The sequence below is a fragment of the Paroedura picta genome, chromosome 15 (genome assembly GCF_049243985.1).
Source record: "Paroedura picta isolate Pp20150507F chromosome 15, Ppicta_v3.0, whole genome shotgun sequence".
Lineage (NCBI taxonomy): Eukaryota > Metazoa > Chordata > Lepidosauria > Squamata > Gekkonidae > Paroedura > Paroedura picta.
Window position 1 is genome coordinate 30,989,914 of NC_135383.1, and position 27,002 is coordinate 31,016,915.

At 50.8% G+C, this 27,002-nt stretch overlaps 2 protein-coding genes across 3 annotated transcripts in view; one reads left to right on the forward strand and one right to left on the reverse strand.

Annotated features, from left to right (window-relative positions):
* Positions 1-13,495, forward strand: part of PAFAH1B1 (platelet activating factor acetylhydrolase 1b regulatory subunit 1) — a 116,521-nt gene extending 103,026 nt beyond the window's left edge. The window contains exons 8-11 of the mRNA XM_077311463.1: positions 2,475-2,703; positions 5,707-5,808; positions 8,709-8,865; positions 10,046-13,495. Coding sequence (XP_077167578.1) covers positions 2,475-2,703; positions 5,707-5,808; positions 8,709-8,865; positions 10,046-10,119 — 562 coding nt within the window. The 3' untranslated portion in view covers positions 10,120-13,495. The remainder of the gene's footprint in view (positions 1-2,474; positions 2,704-5,706; positions 5,809-8,708; positions 8,866-10,045) is intronic.
* A 5,895-nt stretch (positions 13,496-19,390) lies between these two features.
* Positions 19,391-27,002, reverse strand: part of CLUH (CLUH binding protein of NUMT mRNA) — an 87,278-nt gene continuing 79,666 nt past the window's right edge. For both annotated transcript variants that reach the window (XM_077312314.1, XM_077312315.1), the window contains exons 23-26: positions 25,534-25,627; positions 24,584-24,718; positions 22,122-22,195; positions 19,391-21,566 (exon numbers count right to left, since the gene is read on the reverse strand). In XM_077312314.1, the coding sequence (XP_077168429.1) occupies positions 21,416-21,566; positions 22,122-22,195; positions 24,584-24,718; positions 25,534-25,627 (454 nt within the window). In that variant the 3' untranslated portion in view covers positions 19,391-21,415. The remainder of the gene's footprint in view (positions 21,567-22,121; positions 22,196-24,583; positions 24,719-25,533; positions 25,628-27,002) is intronic.

The following is a 27,002-nucleotide window of genomic DNA, read 5'->3' on the forward strand; positions in this document are numbered from 1 at the left end:
AAGAGGCAGAGGAACTAGAGATCAAATTGCCAACATACGCTGGATCATGGAGAAAGCTAGGGAGTACCAGAAGAACGTCTACTTCTGCTTCATTGACTATGCTAAAGCCTTTGATTGTGTGGAGCACAACAAATTGTGGCAAGTTCTTAAAGAGATGGGAATACCAGAGCATCTTATTTGTCTCTTGAGAAATTTATATGCAGGTCAAGAAGCAACAGTGAGAACTGAACATGGAATCACTGACTGGTTCAAAATTGAGAAAGGAGTTCGGCAAGGCTGTATACTGTCGCCTTGCCTATTTAACTTGTATGCAGAGCACATCATGAGAAATGCGGGATTAGAGGAGTCACAAATTGGGATCAAGATTGCAGGGAGAAATATCAACAACCTCAGATATGCAGATGATACCACTCTAATGGCAGAAAGTGAAGAGGAACTAAAGAACCTGTTGATGCGGGTGAAGGAGGAGAGTGCAAAAGTTGGCTTGAAACTCAACATCAAGAAAACAAAGATCATGGCATCCGGCCCTCTCAATTCCTGGCAAATAGATGGGGAAGAAATGGAGATAGTGACAGATTTTATTTTCCTGGGCTCCAAGATCACTGCAGATGGGGACTGCAGCAAAGAAATTAAAAGACGCTTGCTCCTGGGGAGGAAAGCTATGGCAAATCTAGACAGCATCCTTAAAAGCAGAGACATCACCCTGCCAACAAAAGTGCGTTTAGTCAAGGCTATGGTCTTCCCAGTTGCAATGTATGGCTGCGAGAGTTGGACCATAAGGAAGGCTGAGCGTCAAAGAATTGAGGCTTTTGAACTCTGGTGCTGGAGAAGACTCTTGCAAGTCCCTTGGACTGCCAGGCGAACAAACCGGTCAGTCCTAGAGGAGATCAACCCTGACTGCTCTTTAGAAGGCCAGATCCTGAAGATGAAACTCAAATACTTTGGCCACCTCATGAGAAGGAAGGACTCCCTGGAGAAGAGCCTAATGCTGGGAGCGATCGAGGGCAAAAGAAGAAGGGGACGACAGAGAATGTGGTGGCTGGATGGAGTCACTGAAGCAGTCGGTGCAAACTTAAATGGACTCCGGGGAATGGTAGAGGACAGGAAGGCCTGGAGGATCATTGTCCATGGGGTCGCGATGGGTCGGACACGACTTCGCACATAACAACAACAACAACAATTGTGATATCTTAATCATCATTATTATTATTCATAATTCAGGCCTTGCCACTGAAGACATATTGGCAATTGAAAAGGGGTGATATCTGGAAACAGTTCTGGCAGCAGTCTTGGTGAAACAAGTAAAACCAAGGAAAGAAAGGACATTGTTTGTTTGAACATCTATTTATCGACACTGTACGCCATTGGGATTGGTCTCTCCTTCTCATTTGTTGTTAACACAAGACCATCCTGTTTTCAATACTTCATCGCTCTCCTATGTGGGACTGCACAGAAGCCACAAAGACAAAAACATAGTAGTACCAGTAATTGAAGTTTGTTGAGTGGGCTTCTGTGCAGGCACACATCCCTTCCTCCTTTCCCTGCTATGGGTTGCTCAGTGTAGCTCCAGTTACTCACAGAGGCGAGAGGGAGACAGGGGAAAAGACAGCTTCCAATCATATATTGTTTTGGATGGGAACAGCCGTGTCCAGAGGGGAGGAGGAATGCATATCTAGAGCTCTTCAAATCTGTAAAAACCCTCTCTACAGCTAGCCTGTACATGCGCAGACAAAAGTCTCCATAATGAATATCAGTTACAGGTGAGTGCAACTATGTTTTGTCCTACTATTTTGCTGAGCCTCTTGGTTCTATTAGCTTCTGTTCCCTTCTGAGCAGGGGCCAGACTTTCTGTTCTGGTTAAGGCTTCTTGAATACCCTCAGATCTTTTTAAGCTTCGTGTTGTTAATGCCACTGTAATTGTCAAGCGTTGTAAGAACTCACAACAAGCTTCTTTAATAAAGAAAGCGTTTATTGAGAAGTTGCTTCATACACCTAAGCTAAAGAAGTCAAATCTGCCTGAGGACAGATTTGCCTTCCCTTATCAAGGCAGTTCTCCCGCCTAAAACTTGAAAGTTCCCAGGGGAGGGGGAAAGGAGTCAACAGGTGCCATAAAACACAGTGTTACAATTCACACGTCCTTGGTCTTCTCCGGAGACAAGATAAGATGTTATGGTTACAAAAGGCAGACCCCGCCAAGAGGTTCAAAAGACAAATAATTCACAGCTCTCTGAGATAACAGGGCGCACAACATAGTATCCGTTTCAAGCAAGCATGCAAGCATAATATATGGCCTGGGGCCTAAAGTACAAAGCAAGGAAAAGGTTAAACTAATAATCATGGAGAGACTCATGCTAACTCATGGCAGGATTCAGCAGCAATCCTGACAGTAATCTGTTCCTGGCTGATGTAACCATATGCTCTCAACAGTGTCCCTCACCCCCCCCCCCCCTTCTTTTTCTTCTTTTGCCAAACAGTTATTGTGTCAAGACATTCACAGGGCATAGAGAATGGGTCCGTATGGTACGGCCTAACCAGGATGGCACCCTGATTGCCAGTTGTTCGAACGATCAGACGGTGCGTGTGTGGGTGGTAGCGACAAAGGAGTGCAAAGCTGAACTCAGAGAACACGAGCACGTGGTGGAGTGCATCTCCTGGGCTCCCGAGAGCTCCTATTCCACCATCTCGGAAGCAACGGGATCTGAGGTAAGGGGCTCCCTCCCTCCCTCCCCCAGCAATACTCAACTGTGCATTGAGGCTTCTTTGCTGGGGAAGGGGGCTTGCTTGAGCATATAGGGTCATGGGGTGACTGTCTAAAATGTCTACCACAGGCTGGCTCCATCCACATCTGCCTTACTTCCAGCTGTGCGCTTCTTCCATCAAGGAGTTGATGCCACATAATGACTCGGATTTCTTTATTTTTGTAAACTTTGAACTCTACTTTTCTGTTCCAAAGCATCTTACAAAAAGTAAAAATGAAATAAAATACAGTGTAAAGTCTTAGTGGGGGGAGCATCCTAGACTTGTGTCCGCAGGGTTAGTTGTTCTCAACGGCAGACAGAGGGCCAAGATCCCGCAGGCCTTGCACCCCTGCCCGCCCTGGGCCCTGCTGCAGAAGACCGGCACTCAGCCCGGGCCTGGCAGCCCAGCATTTGTTCCTCTCTCACCCGCTGTCCGGCTAAAAGTGTTCTCCCTTCAGATGGGCAAAGGTGGCTCTCAGGCGCCTCTTCCCTGTAAAGAGCCTGGACAGATGAGATCACAACCTCCATGGGCTGTTCTTGCCATGAATGGTTGCTGAACTGCCTAGTCCCTGTAATCATGTCAAAAGCTCAGGGCTAATGATGGCACTCTAGAAGGAGCAGGGGGCAGGGTAAATGATCTGGAGAGGGCTTGCGGGATGGAGGGAAGTGGTCACATTAGCAGACTTGGCTTGCTGCTGCTTGGCTGGAGGGAGGGATTCTGGCTAAAGACCTCCAGAGCTGTGCTCAAAGTTCTCTGCCACACACTGCGTTGAGAAGCAGGTTGGGGTGGACTGAAGTGTCTGCCTTCAGAGTGCACGCCGCTGCGCTTTCGGCCAGGCCAGCTTGTCATGGAAGACCCCTCCTTTTGAAACACCACTATAATGATGATGATTTAGTTGTTATTTTGCATTCTGCCCTTCCCTGGCAGCCCCAGGACAGATCACATCAGGGTTAAAAACAATCAGGCCAATGGTATATATGCAACAGAATTAAACATTGTGGACTAGATGACCCTGGAGGTCCCTTCCAACTCTTATCATTCTATAATTCTATAAGATTATAAATTAAAATTTAGATTTTAAAATATTTAAAAAGCCATCTCCTTTTTACAAATCAAAATCTTACTGGAGGGGACTGGTAGATTGGAAGGGGTATCAGGCAGGAAGGCCAGCAGCACCATGGCCTCAGGCCTAGGCCTTGCGGGAGAACTCTGAGTTACAGGCCCCGTGGAGCTGCTTCCAGTCCAGGAGGACCCCGATATCACTAAGGAGGAACTCAGCCAGGCTGGAGCCAAGGTTGAGAGGCCTGGTCAAGGCCAGTTTCACCTCTGGAAAGGGTGTGCTGATTTTGAGCTCTGAACTGGGCAAAGTTCACCTGGTTGAACTTGGCTCTTTCCCCTCTCTTGTTCTGTTCAGGAGACTGTGTCCTCTCCCGCCCTGATAAAGCTCTCCATGCTCTGAAAAAGATACACCCTTCAGGTCTAGCTACAAACAGTAGACTCTTTTGTGTAGTTCGCTCTAGTCTTGGGATTCTAGTAGAAGCAGCAAAGCACATGATAGGGGCTGCCCTGAGCTCCTTTCTCTGGAGCATCAAACAAACACCCAGTGTTGAGTGCTTGGGGATCTCTAGTCCATAATCCTTGACCTCTCTAGATTTTCAAGATGCAATTTGGGGGGAATGTAGGGCTCAAAAGTGAAGCCGGTTGGGGGGCGGCGGGGAAACACGCACAGGGAGGGAAGGCAAGTGGAGTGTCTGGCAGGAGGCAGCTTGAAATTGCTTCTGTGTTAAGAGTGAGAGACTCCAAAACAAGCCGTGACATTGGGCCCTGGAACCCCCTCTTGGCCTCTCCTGGGACAACCTTGGGCCTGCCAACCCTCCCATCTCCCTGTGTCCACTCAGAAGAGGAGTGGAGTTGTTGCTGCCTTGGGTGGGGCAGTCTTCAGATGGAGCAGAGGGGCTCACATGGATATCCTCTTTCTGATAGGAAGTCATCTTCCTGTAGCTCTGGGATTCTTCTTCTGGGCTGAATCTGCGTGGAGCCCCCCCCCCCCCCGCGCTTTTGATCCTGCTGAATTCAGATTGATTTGCTGAATTCAGAGTCTTTGTGCTCCCCCACCCCCAACTTGAAACAGAAACCCATTTGCATGAGGCTGCGAGTTGGCAGGCAGGGGGGGACCCCTGATTTCATCCTCCAGAATTAAGAGAACTACCTCCCATGCTGTTCTCTCAGCCTCTCCTACAGGGGCTGAATCTGCAAGCATGCAGGCAAGCGAGCAGGGGAGGGGGGGCGAGATGAGCAGAGATGAGACAGCAGCAGCCTCTCCCAGAATGAGGCATATCTCTGCTGCAAGAAGTGTGGATTCTGGAGCACAGTCATCTTAAACCTTAAGAAAAAAAATATTGCAACCAGGAACTAGGAATTCTTTGAACTCGTGCCCAGCCAATCAGGGACAGACTGCTTTGTTATGGCGTTGGAGTCATGAGGCAGCAACAAGTTATTTCAGGGAAAGCAGGCAGCTGCACGCTTACTCATGCCGATTTTTCAAATATCGAGGGTTATATCCACTCCAGGATATCATGGGGGAAAGGTAGAGTCACTCCAGATCAATCCTGCTTGTTGCAGATGAAAAATTTAAATTGCCCAGAATCAAAATGGAAATTGCATTCAGTGTAGACAGCAGGGATTTAATTGACCTGGGATTGGAATAAAAGCTCCGTGCAGATTCAGCCCTGGTTGGCTTCATTCCATAGCCATGTTGGCCGTCTAGGAAAATCCTTCCAAAAAACAAAGGTCAGTGAGGTTAAATGCAGGGTGTCTTTTTGGTGCCTTGGGCAAGCATTCTCTTGACCTCTGTGACTGGGGCTGAGGAGACTCTGTTCTGGGGGTGCATGTGGGCCTGAACGTAGGGCTGAACGTAGCAGAGCGTGGGGATGTGCTGCTGATGTGTCTGTTTTGTCTCCTTGGCAGACTAAGAAGAGTGGGAAGCCCGGGCCTTTCCTGCTTTCTGGATCGAGAGACAAGACCATTAAGATGTGGGACATCAGCACTGGCATGTGCCTTATGACCCTTGTAAGTCTTGTGTGAGCACCCTGCCCTGTTGCCTCTGCCAGCACTGTGGTCCTGCTCAGCATCCTTCTCTGGGAGTCGGTTGGGACATCTTGGCCGAAGGATCTCAAACTGGGGACAAACAGTTCTCCCCTCTGGCTCCAGAGTTCAGGATATCCCCCACTATGTTAGCCTTGTGCTCGAATTTAAATGCATTTACAGATTCTGGAAGGTGGTTCAGTCAAGGGAGACATGAGGGCCCTCAAGGGATTGTTTTAGAGGCCATCTATTCATAGGGTCACCGAAAGTCAGAAGTGACCTGATTTGACCCACACATATTCTGAGAGGAACAGATGTGAACAACCCTGAGCCTTCTGGAAGCACGAGTCATGCCCTGTCGTCCTGAGGGTACCACCCCCTCTCTGCTTGGGTGGCGCAGAGACTCAGGGATCTGACTGGATTCCTGAATGCTCTGCGGGACCTGATGCCTCCCAGCAACTCATTGGCGATGCTGGTGAAGGACTACCAGTGCTGCCTGTGGGCCGCTATTGACAAGGTTGCTCCTACAAGTCCTCTCCGACCTCGCCTCAAACTAGCTCTAAGGTGCAGGGTGGAGAGGAAGGGGGCTGCGAGACGACTAGAGCGAGTGTGGAGGAAGTCTCACGACAGGGTGCCAAGGCCAGTCTTGCATCTTTTGTTTCTGAGCAAGGTGGTTGAAAATGCTGCCGCCACCAGCTCCTGGCATTCATGGAGCAAACCTTTGGTGCTCAATCCTTGGGGTGGAGACGGTGCTGGTCGCCTTGATGGATGATCGCCGACACCAGCTTGATCAGGGCGGTGCGGCTATCCTCATGATGTTAGATCTGTCAGCCACGTTTAACATGGTTGACCATGAGTTGTTGGCCTGCCAGCTCGCCAGGGTGAGGATACAGGAGAGAGCCTTACAGTGGCCGCGCTCCTTTATCCAGAACCGGACACAGAGGGTGGCAGTGGGAGAAGAGTTGTTGCGTCCCTATCAATTCCCTTGTGGGGTTCTTCAGGACGTGGTCCTTTCCCCTGCTTTGTTTGACATCTTTATGGGCACAGCTGGTCTGGAGTTGTCACCAGTACGCGGTTGACACCCAGCCCTACCTCCTGATGGACGGCCGCCTGGACTCTCACCCCCCAGATACGTTTGCTAGATGTTTGGAAGTTGTAGCCGGATGGTTAGAGCAGAGTTGCCTGAAACTCAACCCCTCCAAGATGGGGGCTGGGAAGAAAGGTGGCAGATCAGGAAGTGCGCCTACCCACTTTGGATGGGGTGCAGCTCAACACTGCACCCTCTGCCAGGAACTTGGGAGTGGTCCTGGATGCCTCCCTCTCTATGGAGGCCCAGGTCACAAGAGTAATGTGCCCAGCATTCTTCCATCTGCGCGGGTGAAGCTACTAGAGCCCTGTCTGTCCTTGGACTGCTTGGCCAAAGTCATCCATGCAACGATCACCTCCAGATTAGATTTCTGTAACTCACTCTATGTGGGTCTGCCCCTGTGCTTGACCAGCAAATTGCAGCTGGTGCAGAATGCAGCTGCTAGAGTCCTCACGGTACATCTTGGTGAGCCCGAATCCAGCCTGTGTGGAGGCAGCTGCATTGGTTACTGGTTGCAGCCTGAATCAAGTTCAAGGTTCGGGTATCAACCTTTAAGGCCATCTGCAGTCTGGGCCCCTCATATCTTCAGGACTGCCTATCTCCTTGTGCCCCCTCCCCCACCCCTCTGTGGGTCCTAATCTGATGGAGATCCCTGGCCCCAGGGAGGTCTGCCTGGCCTCAACCAGGGCCTGGGCCTTTTCGGTCCTGGCTCCTACTTGGTGGAGGGAGCTCCCAGGAGAGCTGCAGGCTCTGTCAGGACTCTCAGAGCTCTTCGGCCAGGCCGTGGGAAGATGGCTTCCCTGAGACATTTGGTATCAGAAGATCTGTGAGCCGGAGGGTGGGAGAGGGTGGCCAGGGTTTTTAATGTTATGACTCAGGTGCTATCATTGTTCTATGAGGATTTTTTTGTGGGGAGATTTTTCTGTTGCAAACAACCAGGAGTCATTTGGGAGTGGCGGCATAGAAGTCAAAATATAAAATACCGTAAATCAACCGGGAAAGAAGGTCCAGGCGATGGGGAGGGGAGGGGGGAATGGCTTTGAGCTCTCTTGGTTGGGGAAGCCCCCTGGAGCCTGGTCAGGCGAGCCCCAGATGGCCTCCGGGTTTCCCCCTCAGGCTCCAGGCCAGTCCTTGGCCCAGGCCCTGCTGCCTGGAGTCAGTGCCAGCCAGGGGGAGAGGCTGTCTTGTAGTCTTTGTCGATCTCTGCCTTGAAAGGGGATGTGGGCAGCACCTTCTGACTGCTCTTCACAGCAAGAAATGCGGGATCACCCCGTGTGTCATGTGGGCTTTACTATCCCATTTCTGAGCTTGCGGGGTATCCACAAGCAGAGGGTGGCAGAAGACCATCTTCAGGCCTCCCCCCCCCCTCCTCCTCCGTTTTGTTGAGCAGGGGTCAGTAGCTGGCTGGCATTGCCCCTTCCTAGATCCCAGCAGCAATCTGAGCCTTTCATTTCCTGGCACTGACTGTGTCTTCTTAACCCCCAAGGAGGCTGGGGGGATTGGAGAGAGGGCCTCCCTGGGGCTTGGCCTAGAAGACACCTGCGACTTCGTTCCATTGTGAACAGTCCTGTGTTCAGAGTTGTGGTTTCCTCTGCACCAGCTTGCTTGTGCAGGTGGCAGGAAAGCTCTAATTCTTCCTGAGTCCAAGCTGTGCTAGGCTGAGGCTCCATTCCCTTCTTGATCTTGTGACCGAGGCAGGAATGGTCCTCCACATTCCCTTCCCTCCTCAGTCATTTGGACTTTGGCTGGCTTTATTTGTTTGTGGAATTGCTTATGACCTGGTGCTTCTCTTTTGAAGGTGGGCCACGATAACTGGGTTCGTGGTGTTCTCTTCCATTCTGGGGGGAAATTTATTTTGAGCTGCGCTGATGACAAGACCTTGCGTGTCTGGGACTACAAGAACAAAAGATGCATGAAAACTCTCAATGCGCACGAACACTTTGTGACTTCGTTGGGTATGTATCCAAGTGCACTGAGTGGGATTCAAAGTGGGACTTCCTCTGTCTTTCCTGGCCAGGCCACTCCTATGACCAAGCCAAAGGGCAGAGGAGGGCGGATGACTGGAGCCTCGTTCCTGTGACGAAATAAGACAGCTAAGGGGGTTATAAGTTTAGACGTGAGGTGCAGAAAGTGGCCCGAGAGAACGGTGAACTCAGAGCAGACAAAAGGAAACATCTCAATATTGAACCCTTAATGACATCATGGAGTTCACTGACATTGGAGGGACATGGAGGGCCATGAGCAGAGGTGGCTTCAAAGGATTCATGGAGAAGAGGCCCATCGGTGTCTTCTAGGCAGGATGACCAAAGAGAGCAAACCTCGGAGCCCCATCAGGGAAGAGTCCTGGCCCCTGTGCCCCAGTTGTTGCTACGGGAGGAGGCTGTCTGGTCTGCTTGGCTGTCCCAAGGAGAACTGGCAGTGGGCTGGAGGAGCTGGGGGAGAGCCTGAGGGCCGTCCACGCTGGCAGCCGCTGGTCGTGGCTGGAACAGAGAAGGGTCTTTGCCCAGGCCTGACTTCTCACTTGCGCTTGCAGGGACTGAATGGGAGATTTTCTCAGAAGCTGAGGAACCAAGGGAAGCTCTCTGGGGCTAGGCTGCAGGCTGTTTTTAATTCCACGAAACCCGACAGGAAGTGGTGGTTAAACCGTGTTAGGGCAGCAGCATGGGCACCCTGTCCAGTTCGAACGAGGAGATGGCTCTGTGGCAAAGAGTTTGTTCTGCATCTTTAAGGCAGCCTGTAAAACCGAGGAGAACGACCCGACTTTTCAATGGCTAGGAGATGTTTTAGGCAGGGTCAGTGCAGCTGTCTTCCAAGGAGCCCTCCTTCAGTGGGAAGGACCCTCCGGGCTCAGAAGGAAAGGTGGGGGGCAGTCCTTGAAAGAGTTAACATTGGTTGGGTGGGCAGGGGGGGTCAGAAAGTTGGAGATCACAGATTACTGGTTTGCTTTAAAAAATTACTGTCCATTTCAAACCTCCAGCTTTGATTATTTTTCATTTGGACAGTGTTTTAAGATGGGCCCTGACCCCGTAGCCATCTGTGTCCTCTTCGTGCTTTGTTGAGGGGGTTGCATTGACCTGGGAAGCCTTGAACTCAAAGAGTTGTGTACCTGTATCCCCCCCCCTCTTTTTCTCTCAGATTTCCACAAGACAGCACCCTATGTGGTCACTGGCAGCGTAGATCAAACCGTGAAAGTGTGGGAGTGCCGTTGATTTGAACTCACAGCTGGCCCTGCCCCCTCCTCCCCTCCCCTCCCCTCCTGGATGCACTCGGATACCATGGTGACCCATTGAGCTCTGTTTAAAATAAATATTGTCCTTTCATGTAAATTATTCTGGATGTAGATTGAGCTTATTAAATGTTACACACAAAGTATTCATGCATGGTGAATCCAAATTGTATACTGTAAATTTGCATACGTTGTCTAGAAGTACCATAGGTTTTAAGAATATGGGCTGGCATTGGTCACATCAGACCCGAGGAGGCCGAAGCGGGTTGGTTGAATCAGGGGCACTTAAAAGACGCGAGGGCAGAACCCCCTCCGGGCTCCCATTTTGCTTCTTTTTGAGTGGTGCCTCAAAAACGGGAGCCTCCTGTGGGTTTGGGCCAGGGGCCTCTTGCAGAAACACATTCTCCCCCCCTCTCTCTGTAACCTCACTTAAGTATGCTTAAGAAATCTTCTTTAAAGGTACTAGTTAAACAATGCTGCAATTTAAAATCTTCCATAATTAACAGAAATGCATTAAAAGGGGGCTCTTTTTGTCATGATACATTTGCCAAATCAATATTTTTTTTACATTTTGGCTTCCATCACAGTTTAAAAAATGGCTCGTCTTTAAGCAGCAAAATAGGAAGAGACTTTGGTAGGATACGATGTCTGTCTTGCTTTTAAAATGTGGTCACTGGAGTTCTCTTGCGTTCTTCTGACACTTGGCACTTAACACTTTCCCCGCAAACGAGGATTTCGGGAGCCATCCGCTTTTGCCTGAAGTCCACTTGTGACCTGAGCAGCTGGACTTCACCCTGGGCTGGAGGCGCAGCTGCTGGCTTTGGCTGGGCTCTCTTTATTGGGGTTCTGTCGTTCCAGGAAGGCCCCCAGTGGTGTCCCCTGCCCTTCCCTCTCTCCGAACAGCAGAGCACCCCAGAAGGACCCCGGCCCTTCTGAAGAGAGCCCGGCAGGACAGGTGGAGAGGAGCAGGGCCTGTGCCCTCCGACCCCCGGCCCGCCGTTTTTAGGGACTCTGCAGAATGTTCGTTTCAGAGCGGGAAAGCTTCTTCAGTGGTGAGAGCCCTCAGGAAGGAGCCTGTATTCTGAATGACCAGAAAATGCACCAGCCTATTAATGGGCCTGCTCAGCCAGATTGCATTACAGGTAATTTCTGGCCCTTGGCCAACCAGGGCCCCCCAGATCCCTTTGAGGTATGCCCTGAACTGCCGTCCTGCTATTTTAACACATGGAGGTATTTTTTGTTTTATTTGCTCTGTCCAGTGGAGGGACTTTGTTAAACGGTCCCTTTTTAAAAAGAAATGTATAATAGCAAAGGATGAACCCTCCAAAACTCAAGTGTTCCTTTGCTCTTACACCCTTTTACCGGCACCCCTTGGCCGTTACACTGTTGATGCACGTTAAGAGCAATGGAAGTTCACCCCCCAGGTTTTGTGCTTTGGCATCTCAGAGGCCATCTGGGCTGTGAAGGGGGGGGGGCTGTGTGGGCACCCCCTGGGTCCACCATCTTGCTTCACAAGTGACTCTTACACTTTTGGCCTCTTACTCTTGTTTTTCAACCCTGCTTGACTGGGAATGGCTCATCTGCCTTGTTCCCCCTTTCCCCTCAGGAGTTTCTGAATCTCTCGTGGGCACAGGCTTGACGGTCCCTGGTCATAGGGGTCAGGTGTTTTCCTGGCAAGATTTACCAGTTCTGGTGCATTCCCACACTTAGGGGAGGGGAGGGGAGGGGAGGGGAGGAGAGTATCGAACAGGGGAGGTCTCTGCTGTGCTTCTTCCTTCACATCTTGTCTTTACTTTTGAGGAAGGTCAGCCTGCCTTTCCTCCGGGCTTGGCAGGGATGGCCTCTGCTTTGGCTCCCTTGCAAGAGGCCTCCTGGTCAGCCCAGGTCAGCCCTGGCCTGGATCAGCAGCTGCTGTCGGCGGTGTGGCCATGCCGGGGGCAGGCTGTGGAGGGGTGCGTATTTTTTCCAACCTTTTTTCTGGCTGTCCGGTCCTGTGCCTTTTCTGCATTGAGTCCAAATGCTTACTTGGTTTGGTTCATAAAAGGAATTGTAGTTGGAAGGTGTCCAGTGGTTCATAGTTGGAAATACTTTTTGTTGTGCAAAAAGGGCCGTTTTTTCAATCCTGTGTCTCCTCCCCGTCGAGCAGAGGCTGCAGACAGACAGACAGAGAGACAGACAGACAGACAGACAGACAGACCCGTCCCAGAAGTTGGCCTTGGCCCAGGAAGAGACTCTGGTGCCTCCTCACTCCCTCCACTCTTCCTCTCACTCTTGGTTTGTCGTTTTCTTTAAGTGCAGAGTCCTTTTTGGTTTGGACACAATCCGAAAACTGATGTCTCAGCGCATCTTGCACTTTACATTTTTGTTGTTGGATTAAAAAAAAACATTATATCTCTAAGCCGTCCTGCTTTTGTGTGTGGTGTGACCAATGAGGTGCCCAGGGCACTAATCCTTAAAAGACATAGTTGCTAGCAAGTTGTCAAAGAGCACCGTAGCCCTTTGGAAGCCCCCCGACCCCCCCCCCCCCTCAGTCTCCTGCTGCTTCTCCTGTTGACTCCTTTGGTTTCTGTGTGAATTGAACAGCCTCTGGCCCCATTCCTAAGTAGCTTTCTCTCTCCTTCCTCCTCCTTCCTCGCTGATTCCTTCTCTTCCCTCCCCAACCAATCGTTGTCTCCAAATTCACAAAAGCTATTTAAAAGGAAAATGTTGGGTTTGTTTCATGGCTAGTAGTGGCTTGATAACCCTGAAACTTTTTTCAGAAAACTGATGGAATTTGAATGAAGGGAAAAATAAAAGTATACCTAATAATTCCGTATTCTCAATCCAGTGGACTGATGCAGAACGAGTCTTAGTTGCAGAATGATGTATGTAAAATAGGGAGCCCTGGTTGGGAGGCTGGGGGGGGGCGGGGGGGGGCAGGCAATTGAGCCAGGGTATGAGCTGGCCTTTTTGTTCTCTTTCCTCTGTGTCCATGTAAAGTAACTGCTCTTGTCCTAAGCATCATCCCTTCCAGCTTTTCTGTCCAGTTTGTCCTCAAATCTTCCGCTTTCTTTGGAGGGAAACACTGACAGGAACACAAGCTAATTTGCTCTCCATCCCCCCCAAAGATGTAGAGATGGCCACTGGAGAAATCCCCCCCCCCCACGCCCCTGTTCCCTCAGACTAAGAGTTAACTGAAGATATTGACACAATTAAATAAAAAAAAAACCAGTAAAGGAATGTATATAATACTGCTCTGTGTTTTACAGTAAGATTCGTTGCTCTCAGACTGTGTAAAACAAAATTTATTCATGTTTTCTGCATATTAAAGCAAATCTTATTGTACCAATTGGTAAACTATTAAATGCATATAAAACTAATTGTGTTTCTCTTTTTTCGGGGAGGGAGGGGGGAGCACATCATAGATCTTTAAGCATTCTTTGCACTATTTTACTCAGCTCAAAATGCGTCTCTGGGTCTGGCACGAGGGGAGGCCATGTCAATCCCTGCGTGGAACAGGGAACCCTTCCCTTGACAGCATTCTGATTCCTCGGCATTTGCCCCAAGGGTTGTTGGTGGGGATCTCTTCTCTTGCCTCCGTGGACTTGAAGGGTCCACAGCTGTGGCTCTCCAGGGTTTTGGTGGAGAAAGAGGGTTCCTAAGGCCAGCCGCCTGCAAACAAGAATCTCCGTTGTATGTTTGAGCAGTAGGACCAGGACATGTTTTTCTCCTCCTGCCAACGTGTGTTGATCTTGAACCTGATATCCCAAAGAGAAGCCATCTCCATAGTGAACAGGCGCTCTGTGACGGAGCTGCCCTGGCTCCCTGCTGAGCCGTGGAAGAAGAGGTGGATGGGAATCTGTGGGGCTGCCTGTTCCCGACCAGACAGTTGGGTCCATCTGGATCTCTGTTATCCTCTCTGGCAGCTGCTTTCTGGGGAGTCAGGCTGAAAAGGTCCCTTCCTAGCAGGAGATTCTGGACCCGGATGTTGACCCTGGTGTCCTCTGGGATAACATGTGCTCTCCTTGATGGAAAACTAGAACCTCTGTATTCAAAGGCAGTGCACCTGAACATGATCAAGAGGGACTTAACCCTCATTTGTGTGATTACTTCTGAGAAATAGGATGCCAGGCAGTGCAGAACAGGGATCCGATCCACCATGGTGGCTTGTCTCGGTAGGACACGTTTGGGGAGTGTTTCACTGAATCCTTTAGTTGCGTAGGGGTGGGGGTGAAAGGGCCCCACACCTGATGCTGAAGAGGGGCTGTACCAGAGGGGAACCACAGCAGCTACATCGGAGGCTCAGATCTGACCCACTGTGGCCATCAACTGAACTCTGCCTCATGTCACACAACAAGGCTGAGGGGCAGGGATCGTAGGAACTGAATGCTGGACCCAACTCGGCCCAAGTGGGTGGCCAGGTCCACTCAGCCAACCACCTTCTCCGAGGCCTCAAGCTGGTAGGGAAGTTGGCCTCCCTCAGTCCACTGCAGCTTCTGTGGGCTTGCCAGGAAGGACGTGCCTCCACCACCAGGAGGCTCCGCTTGGCCTCTGCTGCTCGCAGCCAAGTGTGGAGAAAGCGCAACTGAATCTGCCTTCAAGTCTGCTCTCCCTTGCTGTCTGTCCCACTGGGATTCCCCCAAATGAGGTGGTCTGACCATCCTATGCCCAAGGGCCAGCCAAGGTGCAGCCACATTTCATGGGTGTCCTCTGCTGAAGGCCCTTTGTTGAGAAGGCCCTAGGGCTTCCCTGCAGTGCAGTGGCTCACGCACGAGCAACTCCTCTGGTTTTATTGGAAAGTAGCGAGACTTTGGGGGGAAATCAGGTGATCCACTTTTATTAGGCAACAACTTGGCCTTGCAGACAACAACAGGGACTGCGGTCGCCAGCAGTAGGCCTCTGGCTTCAGAAGGGCACCAGCCAAGCAGCCAAGGGGTGTCTGGGGCCACATGCTTTCCTTTTGAAGGGATGCATGTGAGGGGAGAGAGCTTTCCCTTCAGCCTGCCTGGAGATGAACTGTACTTCCAGGGATTCTCAGGCCCCATCCCTAAACCTCAATGGGATACAATGCTACAGTCACCTTTGAAAGCAGCCATGCAGAGCTGACCTTTATAGTCTGGAGATAAGCAGCAATTCCAGGAGATCTCCCGGCCCCACCTGGAGGTGTGATGCCCCTGGTGTGGAAATATTCCTTGAGGTTTGGAAGTGGGGCCTCAAAAGCGTGTAATGCCCCCACAGCCACCCAGCACCCCCTGACCTATTTCTGGTCAAGAAAACATTGCAGAGAGAAGGTTGCCAGATAGGTGTAGGTGCATGCTCTGGAATTCCACACTACCTAGGTGTGCATAAACCTGACTAACGTGAAGACTGCTGTGCACAGAGAGACCCCTTCTAAACCCACACCAAACCATTACAGAATGCAATAGGCTTTACTACTTGTTAAAGAAATCATCATAAACAATTAGGCCCAGAAGGCTGGCCAAGGGCATCATTTCTGGCTATGGCTGGCTCTTGACCATCTCTGTCGCTGCTCAGGGTTTGGCCTGCTTCCTCCTGACAGGTAGCCTCTGTCTGCTCCTGTGTCTATTTCTACCCCCAGAGGCAGGATTTTCTGTTCTGGGAGAAGCAGACCCCCCCCCCCCCCTTCACAAGGAACCTACAAGCCCGTACGCAGGCCTGGCCTCCTGTGAGCAAGACGAGGACCTGATCAGCAGGCTGGCTACAAAGCGGACAACCTCAACCCCTTGTCCCAGAGGCACCACCGGAGACACTTTGGTGAACACTCTGCAGGCTGACTTGAGGCGGAATGGGAGAGCCTCGTACTGGTAAAGGTAGTGGCGGTCGTATGCAAAGTGCAGGAACCAATGGTGGGAGAACAGTATCGGGATGTGCAAGGAGGCCTCCGACGCATCTATGGAGGCCAAGAAGTTGCTCTTCTGAATGACAGAGACAATTGATCTCCGGGCAAAACCTGTTTAGTCACTTCACATCCAGAATTGTACTCAGAGGGATTTAAGACAAACTGAAGGGGTTTGGAGACATCAGTCATATGAAGAAAGGTTTGGGGAGCTTGGTCTGTTTAGCCTGGAGAGATGAGTAAGAGGTGATATGATCACCATCTTCAAATACTTGAAGGGCACAGTGGAAGAGGCTTCCTCGGGAGGTGGTGGGTTCTCCTTTCTTGGAAGTTTTTAAGCAGAGGCTGGATGGCCATCTGACGGAGAGGCGGATTCTGTGAATTTAGGCAAATTGTGAGTGGGCGAGCAGGAGGCCTTGTGCTCTTGGGCATGTGGTTGTGAAATTCCTGCATTCTGCAAAGGTTGGACTAGATGACCCTATTTATGTATTTTTCAATTTATTTGTGGCAGATCACAGTGTCTTAAAAACCCCAATAAAACTCCCATTAAAATCCATCACAACATGGTGGCACCAAAAAAGATCCCCTTCCTACCCCCATTACTAAGGGAGGGGGGGCGGAGAAGGAGATCAATGATGCACAAGAAGCCTGGGGTGGAGCCATTAGTGTACCTCGCTGACCCCAGCCTCAACCATGGACCGGGCGGAAGAGCTCCATTTTGCAGGCCCTGCGGAATGCTGAAAGATCCCGCAGGGCCCGCAGCTCACCCGGGAGCTCGTTCCACCAGGTCGGGGCCAGGACCGAAAAGGCCCTGGCCCTGGTCGAGGCCAGGCGTGCTTCCCTAGGGCTGGGAACGACCATCAAGTTTTTGCCCACAGAGCGCAAGGCCCTGCGGGGGGCATAGGGTGATAGGCGGTCCCTCGGGTATGTGGGTTCCAGCCCACGTGAAGCCTTAAAGGTTAAGACCAAAACCTTGAACCTGATCCGGGCAGCAATAGGCAGCCAATCCAGGCTGGATATGGGCCCTCCAAGGTGTGCCAGTGAGGACCCTGAAGAAAAAAGGAAATCACGAGGCACAATGATATAGTGGTCTCCTCTATGTTTATAAGTGAAAAGGTTATAAAGTCTAAATGGTCAAACATATGATCAAACATAGTCAACCAAAACAGGATCCTAGGTTAAGTGACCCGCTTTCTGTTTTATCTTTGTCAGTGGTTGCTCTGCAAAATGAATAGACAAGTAGACAATATATGCATGTCGAATTTCAAAACATAGTTCATAATTTTACAAAGCAGCATATCATACCTTCCAATAATATACTGTCATAGTAGTGGTCGTAGTATCACATTGGCCAAATGCTCATAATCGTCTGGGGATTTCATAAAGTGCCCATGAGGGCTACCTTCAGTTAGTATTTATAGAGAAGCTGGCAGTTACAGGTGTAGTTAATTATTTAAAGGGGCCAGATCCATTAAAGTAAATAACCAAAACAGATTTTTACAAAAAACAATTGTAATCAATGTTGGCATTAAGACCCCCCCCCCCCCCGGCATCACAGTATTCAACTGATGAATGAAAAAACTTTCCTGTTGTTGAAGGCGGATGATAATGTTGCCCTTGGCAAATAGTGAAGGTTGAAGTTGTTCCAGTCCTAAGAATATGAATTCTTCCAAGCTATGATTATGTTCCAACCAATGTGAGATGAGAGGAGCATCTTTAATCTTGTTTCTCAGTCGGCTCCTATGTTCTGATATTCGAATTTTAAGAGGTCTAGATGACATTCCCACATAGCAGTTTGCATTTGCATATGATCATATATACTATATTACAATTAATAAATTGTTTAACATATACTTTAAAGCCATTGGAATGTTGATACTCTTTAGTTTCCAACATATATTTACACACCATACATTTACCACAACGATGATTACCCATTGGTAAAGTATTAATAGGGCGTTCTATGGGTCTGATAATATCCTGAATGGTTCTGCCACGACGCCACGCTATGTGGTTTTTCCTTGCAGCCCTCAATATGGTCAACCATATGCCAGTGTTTATGTATTATTTTCTGCAGTTCACGAGAGTAATTTGAGAAATCAAAAGATGAGGTTAACCTGTTGGATTTCGGCCTGAGTTTGTATTGTAACAGAGCCTCACGGTCTGGTCTGTTCTATCAGCGTGGTTTTTTGCTGCATTAATAGTCCACAATGTCAGATCACTACTTAAAGCAATACATGCCCTTTGATATCTAGTAGCATCTGAGTTGTTTCTTTTGGTGGGCAAAAATTGTTCAATAGGTAAATTGGTTTTGAGGTGCCACGGATGAAAGGATTGAAAATGTAATAAGGTATTTCTATCCATGCCTTTGTGAAATGAAGAAATAGTTAACTGATCTTTTTCAATGTGCACCAATATGTCTAAAAAAGGGATTTGTGTAGTACTGGTCTGCATGCTAAATTGAATGGTGGGGTGTGTGGTATTCATCCAATTTGCAAATTGGTCTATAAGCTCCCCATTGGTAAAAATAATGAAAATATCATCTAAGAAGTGTGCATAGAAGTAAACATATTGATAATATGGATTACATTCCTCATTACAAATTAAAGTCTGCTCCAGCCTCAGCATGAACATGTTTGCGACCACAGGGGCAATTGGGGAGCCCCTGGCAAGACCCCTGACCTGTAAGTACAATTCATCTTCAAAAAGAAAAACATTGTTTTCCAAAATGATATCTAAAAGGTCCAGTAAGAAGTGAGTGGGTGGTGAAGGTGAATCCCTCTTATTCAGAAATAGCTCCACTACCTGTCTGGCTTCCTCGTGAGGAATGTTTGTGTGTCATGCATTAACATCCATAGTAATCAAGTGGGAGCCAGCCGGAATATTCACATTCTTAATACTATTTATAAAATGTGTCGTGTCTTTCAAAACTGGTTTATGGTCAAGAGGCAGTAGTTTCTGTAGATGATAATCCAGATATTTAGCAAGAGGTTCAGTGGCAGAATCACATTGAGACACAATCGGTTTCCCCAAAATTGGGGTGATTTTTTTGTGAATCTTTGGTAATATGTCCAGATGGGGGACCTTATAATGCCTTCTCGTAAGGAATCCAGCCTCATTTCTTGTAATGTCATTTAAGGCCAACCCCTCCTGTACCACAATTTGGATAAGTCTGGCAGTAGAATTGACTTCTGTAAGAGTAACCTTGCTATAATGATCCTGGTTGGGAAGTTGTCATCAACCACTATCCCCCCTCCTTCATCAGCTGGCTTGATAATAATGGAACTATCAGCCCGTAAATCCTTCAAGGGCCTGCTCTCGGGGAGGGCAGGTGGATCCCAGCCTGGGGGGTGGAGGAGAGGTTTTCAACCGCCAATGACGTAGAGGAGACAGAATAAAAACCCTTTAAAAGCAGGAGTAGCATTGAAACCATTTCTTTATTGAAGGATTTCCCAGGAAATTAAAAGTGCCCCCCTTCCCCTTAAAGATGGACCAAAACCAAGCTTATTCCTCTTCTGTGACAAAGTGCTTTGGCTTCACCCCCCCACCCCCGCCAGCCGCATGAGGCCGCTGGACTCCCACTGGGGACAGCGCCACTGCTCCCTCCCAGGAGATGGCCAGCCGGATCCCCTTCCTCCAACAAGGGCACCCCCGCCCCGCAAGAGGGGCAGGCTACACAGACTACAGGTTGCCCATCCCTGCGTTAAGCCGCTGCAGGAAAGGCCACCTCCCTTTCGCAGGCGTCTCCCAAACACAAGACTTGGGTCGCAATACTAGGGAGTTCACAGTTTGGAGCCGAGAAGGCACCGGTGGGCCCTGCAGAAGGCGAGCCCAAGAGGCAGCTCAGGATGGGGGCCGATGGCGACCGAGCCAGGCATGACGCGGCAGGGGAGGAGGCGTAACTGGGCTGGCCCTTTCTGGATCCGGGGGGAGGAGGTTGGGGATCAGCAAGACGCTTCTGTGCGTCAAGGAAGAGATTCTCACCAGCCGGGACTCACGGGGGGGACGGGACGGGGGGACGGACGGACGGACACAGCAGCTCTGGGGGCTGGGCGGCTGTGCACAGCAGGAGAGTGTCCCCCGCCCCCCGGGCAGTGTGCGTGTGGGGGCTACTCTTGGCATGGCTGCCACTGAGGGGGGGGGGGGCCAGCCACTGCCAGCAATGGAGGCCTCCCTATTGGAGCTTCCTGCCCAGCCAACACAGAAGGTGCCAAGTTGGGGGGGGGGGGGGGAGGAGGGACACAACCAAAACCCAAATCATCTTTTTCAGTGCTAAAATATTTCATAGATTTCAACAAAGGGGGAGGACCTTGCAGAGCTGGGTAAAGACTTCTGATTCATGATTTCTGTTTCAATACATTCACAAGTAACCTTACAAAATAAAGCACTGATTCGGTTTGAGACAATCACAGATTTCATGGCGTAGGGGGGGGGGCCCTCGTTTGGGGTGGTTTGCTGGACTCAGCGTTGAGGAGAGTCTCAGCCCACGGGGGGGGGGGGGGGGCTGCTGCAAAATCCTAACCGTGCAGAGAAGGCCTCCGGCTGCAGTGCTCGCTGCTCCCACACACCCTCCTGGCCTGTGGCGAGGGGGGGGGCGCGGGGGGGGGGAGTGCCTGGCCTTCTGACTTCTCTTTCGAATGGGGAGGCCGACATTCACTCTGGGGGAGTCAACTTCTTGTGAAGTGCTCCCCGGAACAAAAGGAGGGGGGGATTTTCAGCAGACCGAGCAGAGAGGGAGGAGGAGGAGGAGGAGGAGGAGGAGGAGGAGGAGGAGGAGGAGGAGGCACACCCAGACCTGCAGCTGCTGAGGAAAGTGACAGACCCCCCCCCCGGCGCACACGCGGACGGGCTCCCACCTCTCTCCCCTCAACGCAAAGGGTCTCTCTGCCTTCTAACCAATCCTGTTCAGGCCTACAGGATTGTGTTAAAAATATGGCTGATTTTGTAGTTAATATATAATACATATAGGATTTTATGATCACCCAAACAGAGTGAAGGACCAAAGCTTGGGAGGAACAGGGTGGGGGAGAATGAGTGAACAAATTTCAAAAATGGGGGCAAGCATGGATTTTTTTTTTTTTTTTTTACAAAATTTAGCATTCTTTGTCAACATAAAAATGACCTGAGAAATGTTATCATAACTCACTTGGAATTAAATCTCTTATGTACAAAGTAGAAATGGATGAGTGGTGCAGGCAAACCTCAGTGCCCCCCCAATGGTTCCCCCGGGCTGTGCGTCCCCCTCACTGGGCCGTCTGGCCTCGCTGCCACGTCTCCCACCGCGCAGCAGCTGCCCGTCTAGACAAAGGTAGTTCTCAAATTTTGCATTGTACCTGTGCAAATGGGGAAAAAATACCCACATGAATGGCTAAGGAAGGGGGGGTCTGATTTGCCCCCAGAGCCGCTCCCAGGCAAGGGCCAGCTCCCTAAGGGGGGCTCTGGGCTAGGGGGCTTCCCCCAAAGGCAGGCCTGGGTCAGGGGCTCTCAGATCCTGGGATTTTCCTTCGGACTCCAGCTGATCGGGGGTCTTGAGGGCCTCTTGAAGCTGCTGCCGTCGTTGTACTTCTGCTTTAAGGGTCTCCAAGTCTTTTTGGCTATGGGGAGAAGACAAGGGGGAAAGCAGTGAGTTCCAGGCAAAGCTAACCCCGATGCAGAAAGGCCAGTGGGAGGGACGGCTTAGGAGGAGGCCGGCCTCCCAGAACAGAAGGGCCGGGCGCCTCTTCCCTTCCCGTTCTGCAGATCATCTCTAGGGAGCCTTCAGTCCTCCTGTCCCTTCATCCGCTCTGCCATTCTCATGCTGGCGGCTGCAGCCTCCTCCGGAAGACCCGCCGGTCCCAGCTGCCCTACTCTGATGTCTCCCTTTTCCGGGCGCCGGCCGAGAGGAAGGCGGGCCAGCTTCTGAGGAAGCCCCGTGACGGGGAGGGGCCGCCCATTGGGCAGCAGCCCAGGGAGCCGGCAGCAGCCCCTTGCTCCAGTCTGGACCCGCTCCGGGATGCGGCAGGGAGGCTGGCTCAAGGGCTGAGAAGCCCCAGCTCAACGGAAGAGCGCCCTGGTCAGGGCCAAGTGGCTCCAAAAGGGCTGCCCCAAAGCCCCTCCCAACTCAGACACGGGGGGAGGGACACCAAGCCCCGCCCCAGCCAGGGGCTCACCTCAGTGGGATGAAGAGGATCCCGTTGATGACATTCAGCTGCTCCAGGACAGTGGCCAGGCTGGGCGCTGTGAACTGAGGAGGCGAGAAGAAGGAGAAGGAGAAGAAGAGCCGGCCTGATGGGCCCTGCTTTCACTGACAAGCGCCTACCCTTCCCCTCCCCACCACAGGCACCCTGCGAGGGCTGAGAGAGCTCTGACAGGACTGCACTATCAGGGCTGCGACAAGCCCAAGGTCACCTGCTGGCTGCATGCGGAGGAGGAGTGAGGAATCAAACCCGGCTTGCCAGCCTGGGGTCTCTGGGGCCACATTTCACTCAAAGGCTGAGTTGGAGAACACCCCAGCCCCTCCAGCCACTGGGTTTCAGGCCCTGGAGCTGCAGTCGTCCTCCTCAGGCAGGGAGCCCAGGCTGCGTTGCAGGCAAGTTGAAGTGCCCAAGTGCAGCTCCAGCGCAAAAGCTCTCCGGCAGCAGCTGCTGGGAAAGACCCGAGCCAAGTGGGGCAGGCCAAGGGGGCAGTGGGCTGGCCGCTCTGCTTAGTCCAGGGGGTGCCTCTGGAAGCCTTCCCTTGGGCCCCGCTGGCTTTCAGGGGCAGAGGAGCCCTAGTTGGAGGCCCCCTGGACTGTCTCCGGGAGAAGGGCCAGCAGCACAGCTTTGCCTCCCGCCTCCAGCAGCCTCCCGCAGCCTCCAGCGCCCAGTCCCAGCCTGCCACACCACAGAGGGGCAGTGCCACGAGGCAAGAGAGGCCGCAGCCAGCCTGGAGTCGGGAGGGAAAGAGATCCACCCCAAGTAAAGCAATGGGGCTGTGCATTTGGATCCACCCGGGCCAAAAATACCTGTACATTCCGGCATGTCAAAGATATACAGGGCCTTTTGGCAAGACCAGGACAAAATACCCCCCCCCCCCCCGGTGAAATCCCGGATAGAGATCTAAAAATGGCGGGAGGGCAGGACCTGGGGGGGGGGACAGGATTATAATTTTAGGGAGGGATTTGAATATAATACCCATTGTGGGATTTTCTGTAAATCCCAAAGCTTTTTCAGGTCCAGTAGACTAGAACTGAATTTTCCAGGACTCCCAGAGGACTGAGAAGAGAGCCCTAAACTCCCACTGCCATGCAAACTACCCTGCAGGGAATCACAACACATACAAGGTCACGGTTTGTGGAAAGAGGCCAAAATCCCACATTTGAAAAATAAACGGGACACTGATAGAACAAGTGCCACACTATAAATATTCGGGAGGTAACTTCCAGACCACTCAGGCTAGAACTGCACGTATACATTATATCATCAAACGCACAAAGAAGTTCAAGCGCAGAACAGGAATTTTGCTGGCCGAAAGGTGGGAGATGCCTGCAGCAGCCATAAACCTCTTCCAGGCTAAAGGTCTTCCACGACTGACCCATGGGGCCCCAATAAGCATCTCTGGGAATCTGCCTGGCTTAGGGCAGGTCCAGTCCAGCATCGCAAGTAGGATAAAGACTGGAATGGTTAATGTTTGGACGGCTTTGGGAGGCAACCGTTACGTTCTGGCTAAAACTGGTCTTTCAACTAACCTCCTACTGACAGATTCATTTGTTGCACCCAGCTTAAATGTACGGTTAGAGAAGCTGGGCTCCCATGGCCTGCCCTATCAACTTGTTCTGAGCCTGGGACATGAAAAGGCAAAAGAATTAATAAAGAACAGGGTAACAGCGTGAGCTTAATAAGATCTTGGACACACTTTTTGGAACAGACCATCTTAACAAGACTGCCCTGATGCCATATCTAACCGATCTTCTAAATCCTGAACAAAGAAGAACTTTCACAAGTTTACCTGTAACAAAGGTCAAATAAACTGAGCATGTCCTATTTGAGTACAAACTCTATCATCACCTACGTACAGATTCATAGAATCATAGAGTTGGAAGGGACCTCATGAGTCATCTAGTCCATCCCCCTGCACTATGCCTCAATGCTTTACAGAATGCCCCAAAGGTCTGAGGAAATGATGTCTTAAGTTAATACTGTCGGACACAAAGACCTAACAAAATTATTGCTAAATAAGATTGGAGAGCCACAAAAACAAGGCAGAGCTGGATCAACCTTACATACAAATACTTTTACACTGGATCTATATACAATTGTTTTTATCTCTTGGTTTTTATCCATTCATAATTGATTTTGAATTTGTAAATTTTTGTTTTCTACTTATTAGATGGTCTATGACCGTAAATAAACTGATTGATTGACTAGAATTGAAAAATACCAGTTAAAAAAATGGCCAGCTCTTCTAAATCACAGGAATCCAGTGAACAGCTCTGAAGCTGGCTGAACAGCCTCCCAGATCACTTGCTGCAAATGGATCGAGCTCTGCTCAGCGTCCCAGAGGAAAAGGAGGGAGGAGACGACCCCCCCACCACCACCCCGCCGTGGCTCCTGCAGGGAGGGGCCCCTGCCTCACACCCCGAGGGGGAACTCACTTTCAAGGGCACGATGTTTGCGCTGGAGCCATTCCTGTAGATCTCGTTCATTGTGCGCTGCAAGGCCACAGCCTGCTGAGTCAGGTATTTCAAGTACTCTGAGCTTTCTTTGGTCTTCTCATGATGCTCTCCAAGCTACACAGGAAACAGTTTGTGAGGAAAATGTGGATGAGTTACAAAAGACAAAAATGGGGCCCTTTTCACCCCGGGAGCTGCAGACCTGCCGAGGAATTGGTGAGCTGCCTCTGCACTGCGTTTACTAATCACACACAAGTCCTGCAGCTGTGAGCCCCCCTACAAAGGCAACCCTGGAAGTGCAACTCTCCTGTAAGACCTCCAGATCGCTTTCTGGATTCATCCCCTGCTCTATTCACAGCAGTTGTGAGCACAGGTTCGCATCCCTTAAGGATTTCGAGTAAAAGCAGACCACACCACCTATAATGATGCATTTGATTTTTCCTACCTAAATGCAGAACTTTATATGTATCACTATTAAAATTCATTTTATTCAATTTCAGAACAGTTTTCCAGCCTATCAAGATCATCCTGTATTCTGTTGCTGTCTTCAGCTGTGTTTGCTACCCCTCCCAGTTTAGTATCGTCTGCAAATTTAATGTATCCCCTCTAATCCCTCATCCCAATCATTTATAAACATGTTGAACAACACAGGCCCCAGGACAGATCCTTGGGGACTCCACTTGTCCCTCTTCTCCAAGGAGATGACGAATCAAGTACAAGCACCCTCTGGGTACCATCTGCCAGCCAGTGATCGATCCATCCAATAGTAATAGGATTCATCCTGCATCTAACAACCTGTCAACAACCATGACCTTGCCGTGACACCCCTCCCCAACCCAGGTAGGAGCAGCCATCTTAACGCTTTCTCTTTGGGTATCTTTTCCAGTGTTTTACAGGTAATGTTTCTAACCAAGCAGAGGAGCAAATCTGACCTGATTCTTGTAGATGGTATAGCCTTCCTTCTCCTGCTGCAAAGCTGACCGGAATTCAGCCTTGCTCTCATACACGCGGGCTACCAAGTGGTGGCTGCCGGAGGAGGAGAGATGGAGAAAGGATTCAGCTTGTGCTTGGAAGTGGTGGGAAAACAGGAATGCAGATCTCTGGCCCTGCTCAACCCTCCCCAGCCCCCACAAGGGGCATCCCCTTCACAAACCATCCGACTCTCTCTGCTGGCTTGAGTCTCAGTTTCTCAGCATGTTACAGGTTTACCCAATAAGGCCTTGCATGGTGATGATGCCCAAAGCACCCTCCTCCCACCCAACCAGAGAACACTCTTTCAGTGGGTGGCAGACGCAGGACAGACCCAAGCAAACGTGTCACGTCATGCCGCCCCCAGCAAAAGCGTTGGAAGCCCCTGCCAGAGGGTTTCGTGCTGCCTGCGGGCTTGGCGGCCTTCCAGTGGGCCTCTCGTGAGGCTATGGGGCCTTCTGGGCCTGGATGCAGCACAGCACTCCCGGCTGGGGCCTCGGGGACCCAGTGGGTGGGTGAGCTGGCTGCCCACCAGTGTTGGAAGCAAGAGGCTGGAGTGACGCAGCAGGTCTGCCCCTCCGGTCACCAGGCAGGCTGGAGTCAATCTGACTCCAAAGCTTTTCCTCCACAGAAGACTCTACCAATTCAGAAGCAGGTGACGAGACGAGAGAATACCTCTTGCAATATGGAAAGCAGGTATGTGACATTTGTCCTTTGTACAGATAGTATAAAAAAGAGATGTGATTAGAAGAAGAAGAGTTGGTTCTTATATGCTGCTTTTCCCTACCCGAAGGAGGCTCAAAGCGGCTTACAGTCGCTGGGTGGGTGGGTGAGGCCGAGAGAGCCCTGATATCACTGCCTGGTCAGAACAGTTATCAGTGACTCAGGGAGCCCAAGGTCACCCAGCTGGCTGCATGTCGGGGAGTGCAGAATCGAACCTGGCATGCAAGATTAGAAGTCCGCACTCCCAACCACGACACCAAACTGGCTCTCTAGTTAGACGGATGCATGCCTAAGGGTCATGGGATGCCAGCGGTCCACATGGCCACGGCCAAAGAGACTTCTGGCCTTTGTGAGGCTTGCGGGGGAGGAGGGGGCTGACTCCAGTGACAGGTACCACGGTGAGTTGCTGGGCAGCTAAGAAATGAAAAGCAGAGTTGCTTACCTGCAACTGTTGTTCATCGATGTCTTGTGTGCAGACACACACTGGAACTGTTTCTGTGCAGGCCTGCTGTGGAGAGCTCTTCCATGATAAAGCTCCAATGGAGGGCACTGGCCTTTCCCCGCTGGCCGGGCACATGATCTAGGGGTAGAGCGCTCCACCGTCCTCAGTTTCCTATTGCCCCCGTGAGCCCCAAACACATCTCCAAGGGCTCAAGTGGGGTAGGTGGGAGGGAGTGTGTGTCTGCACACAAGATGTCGATGAACAACA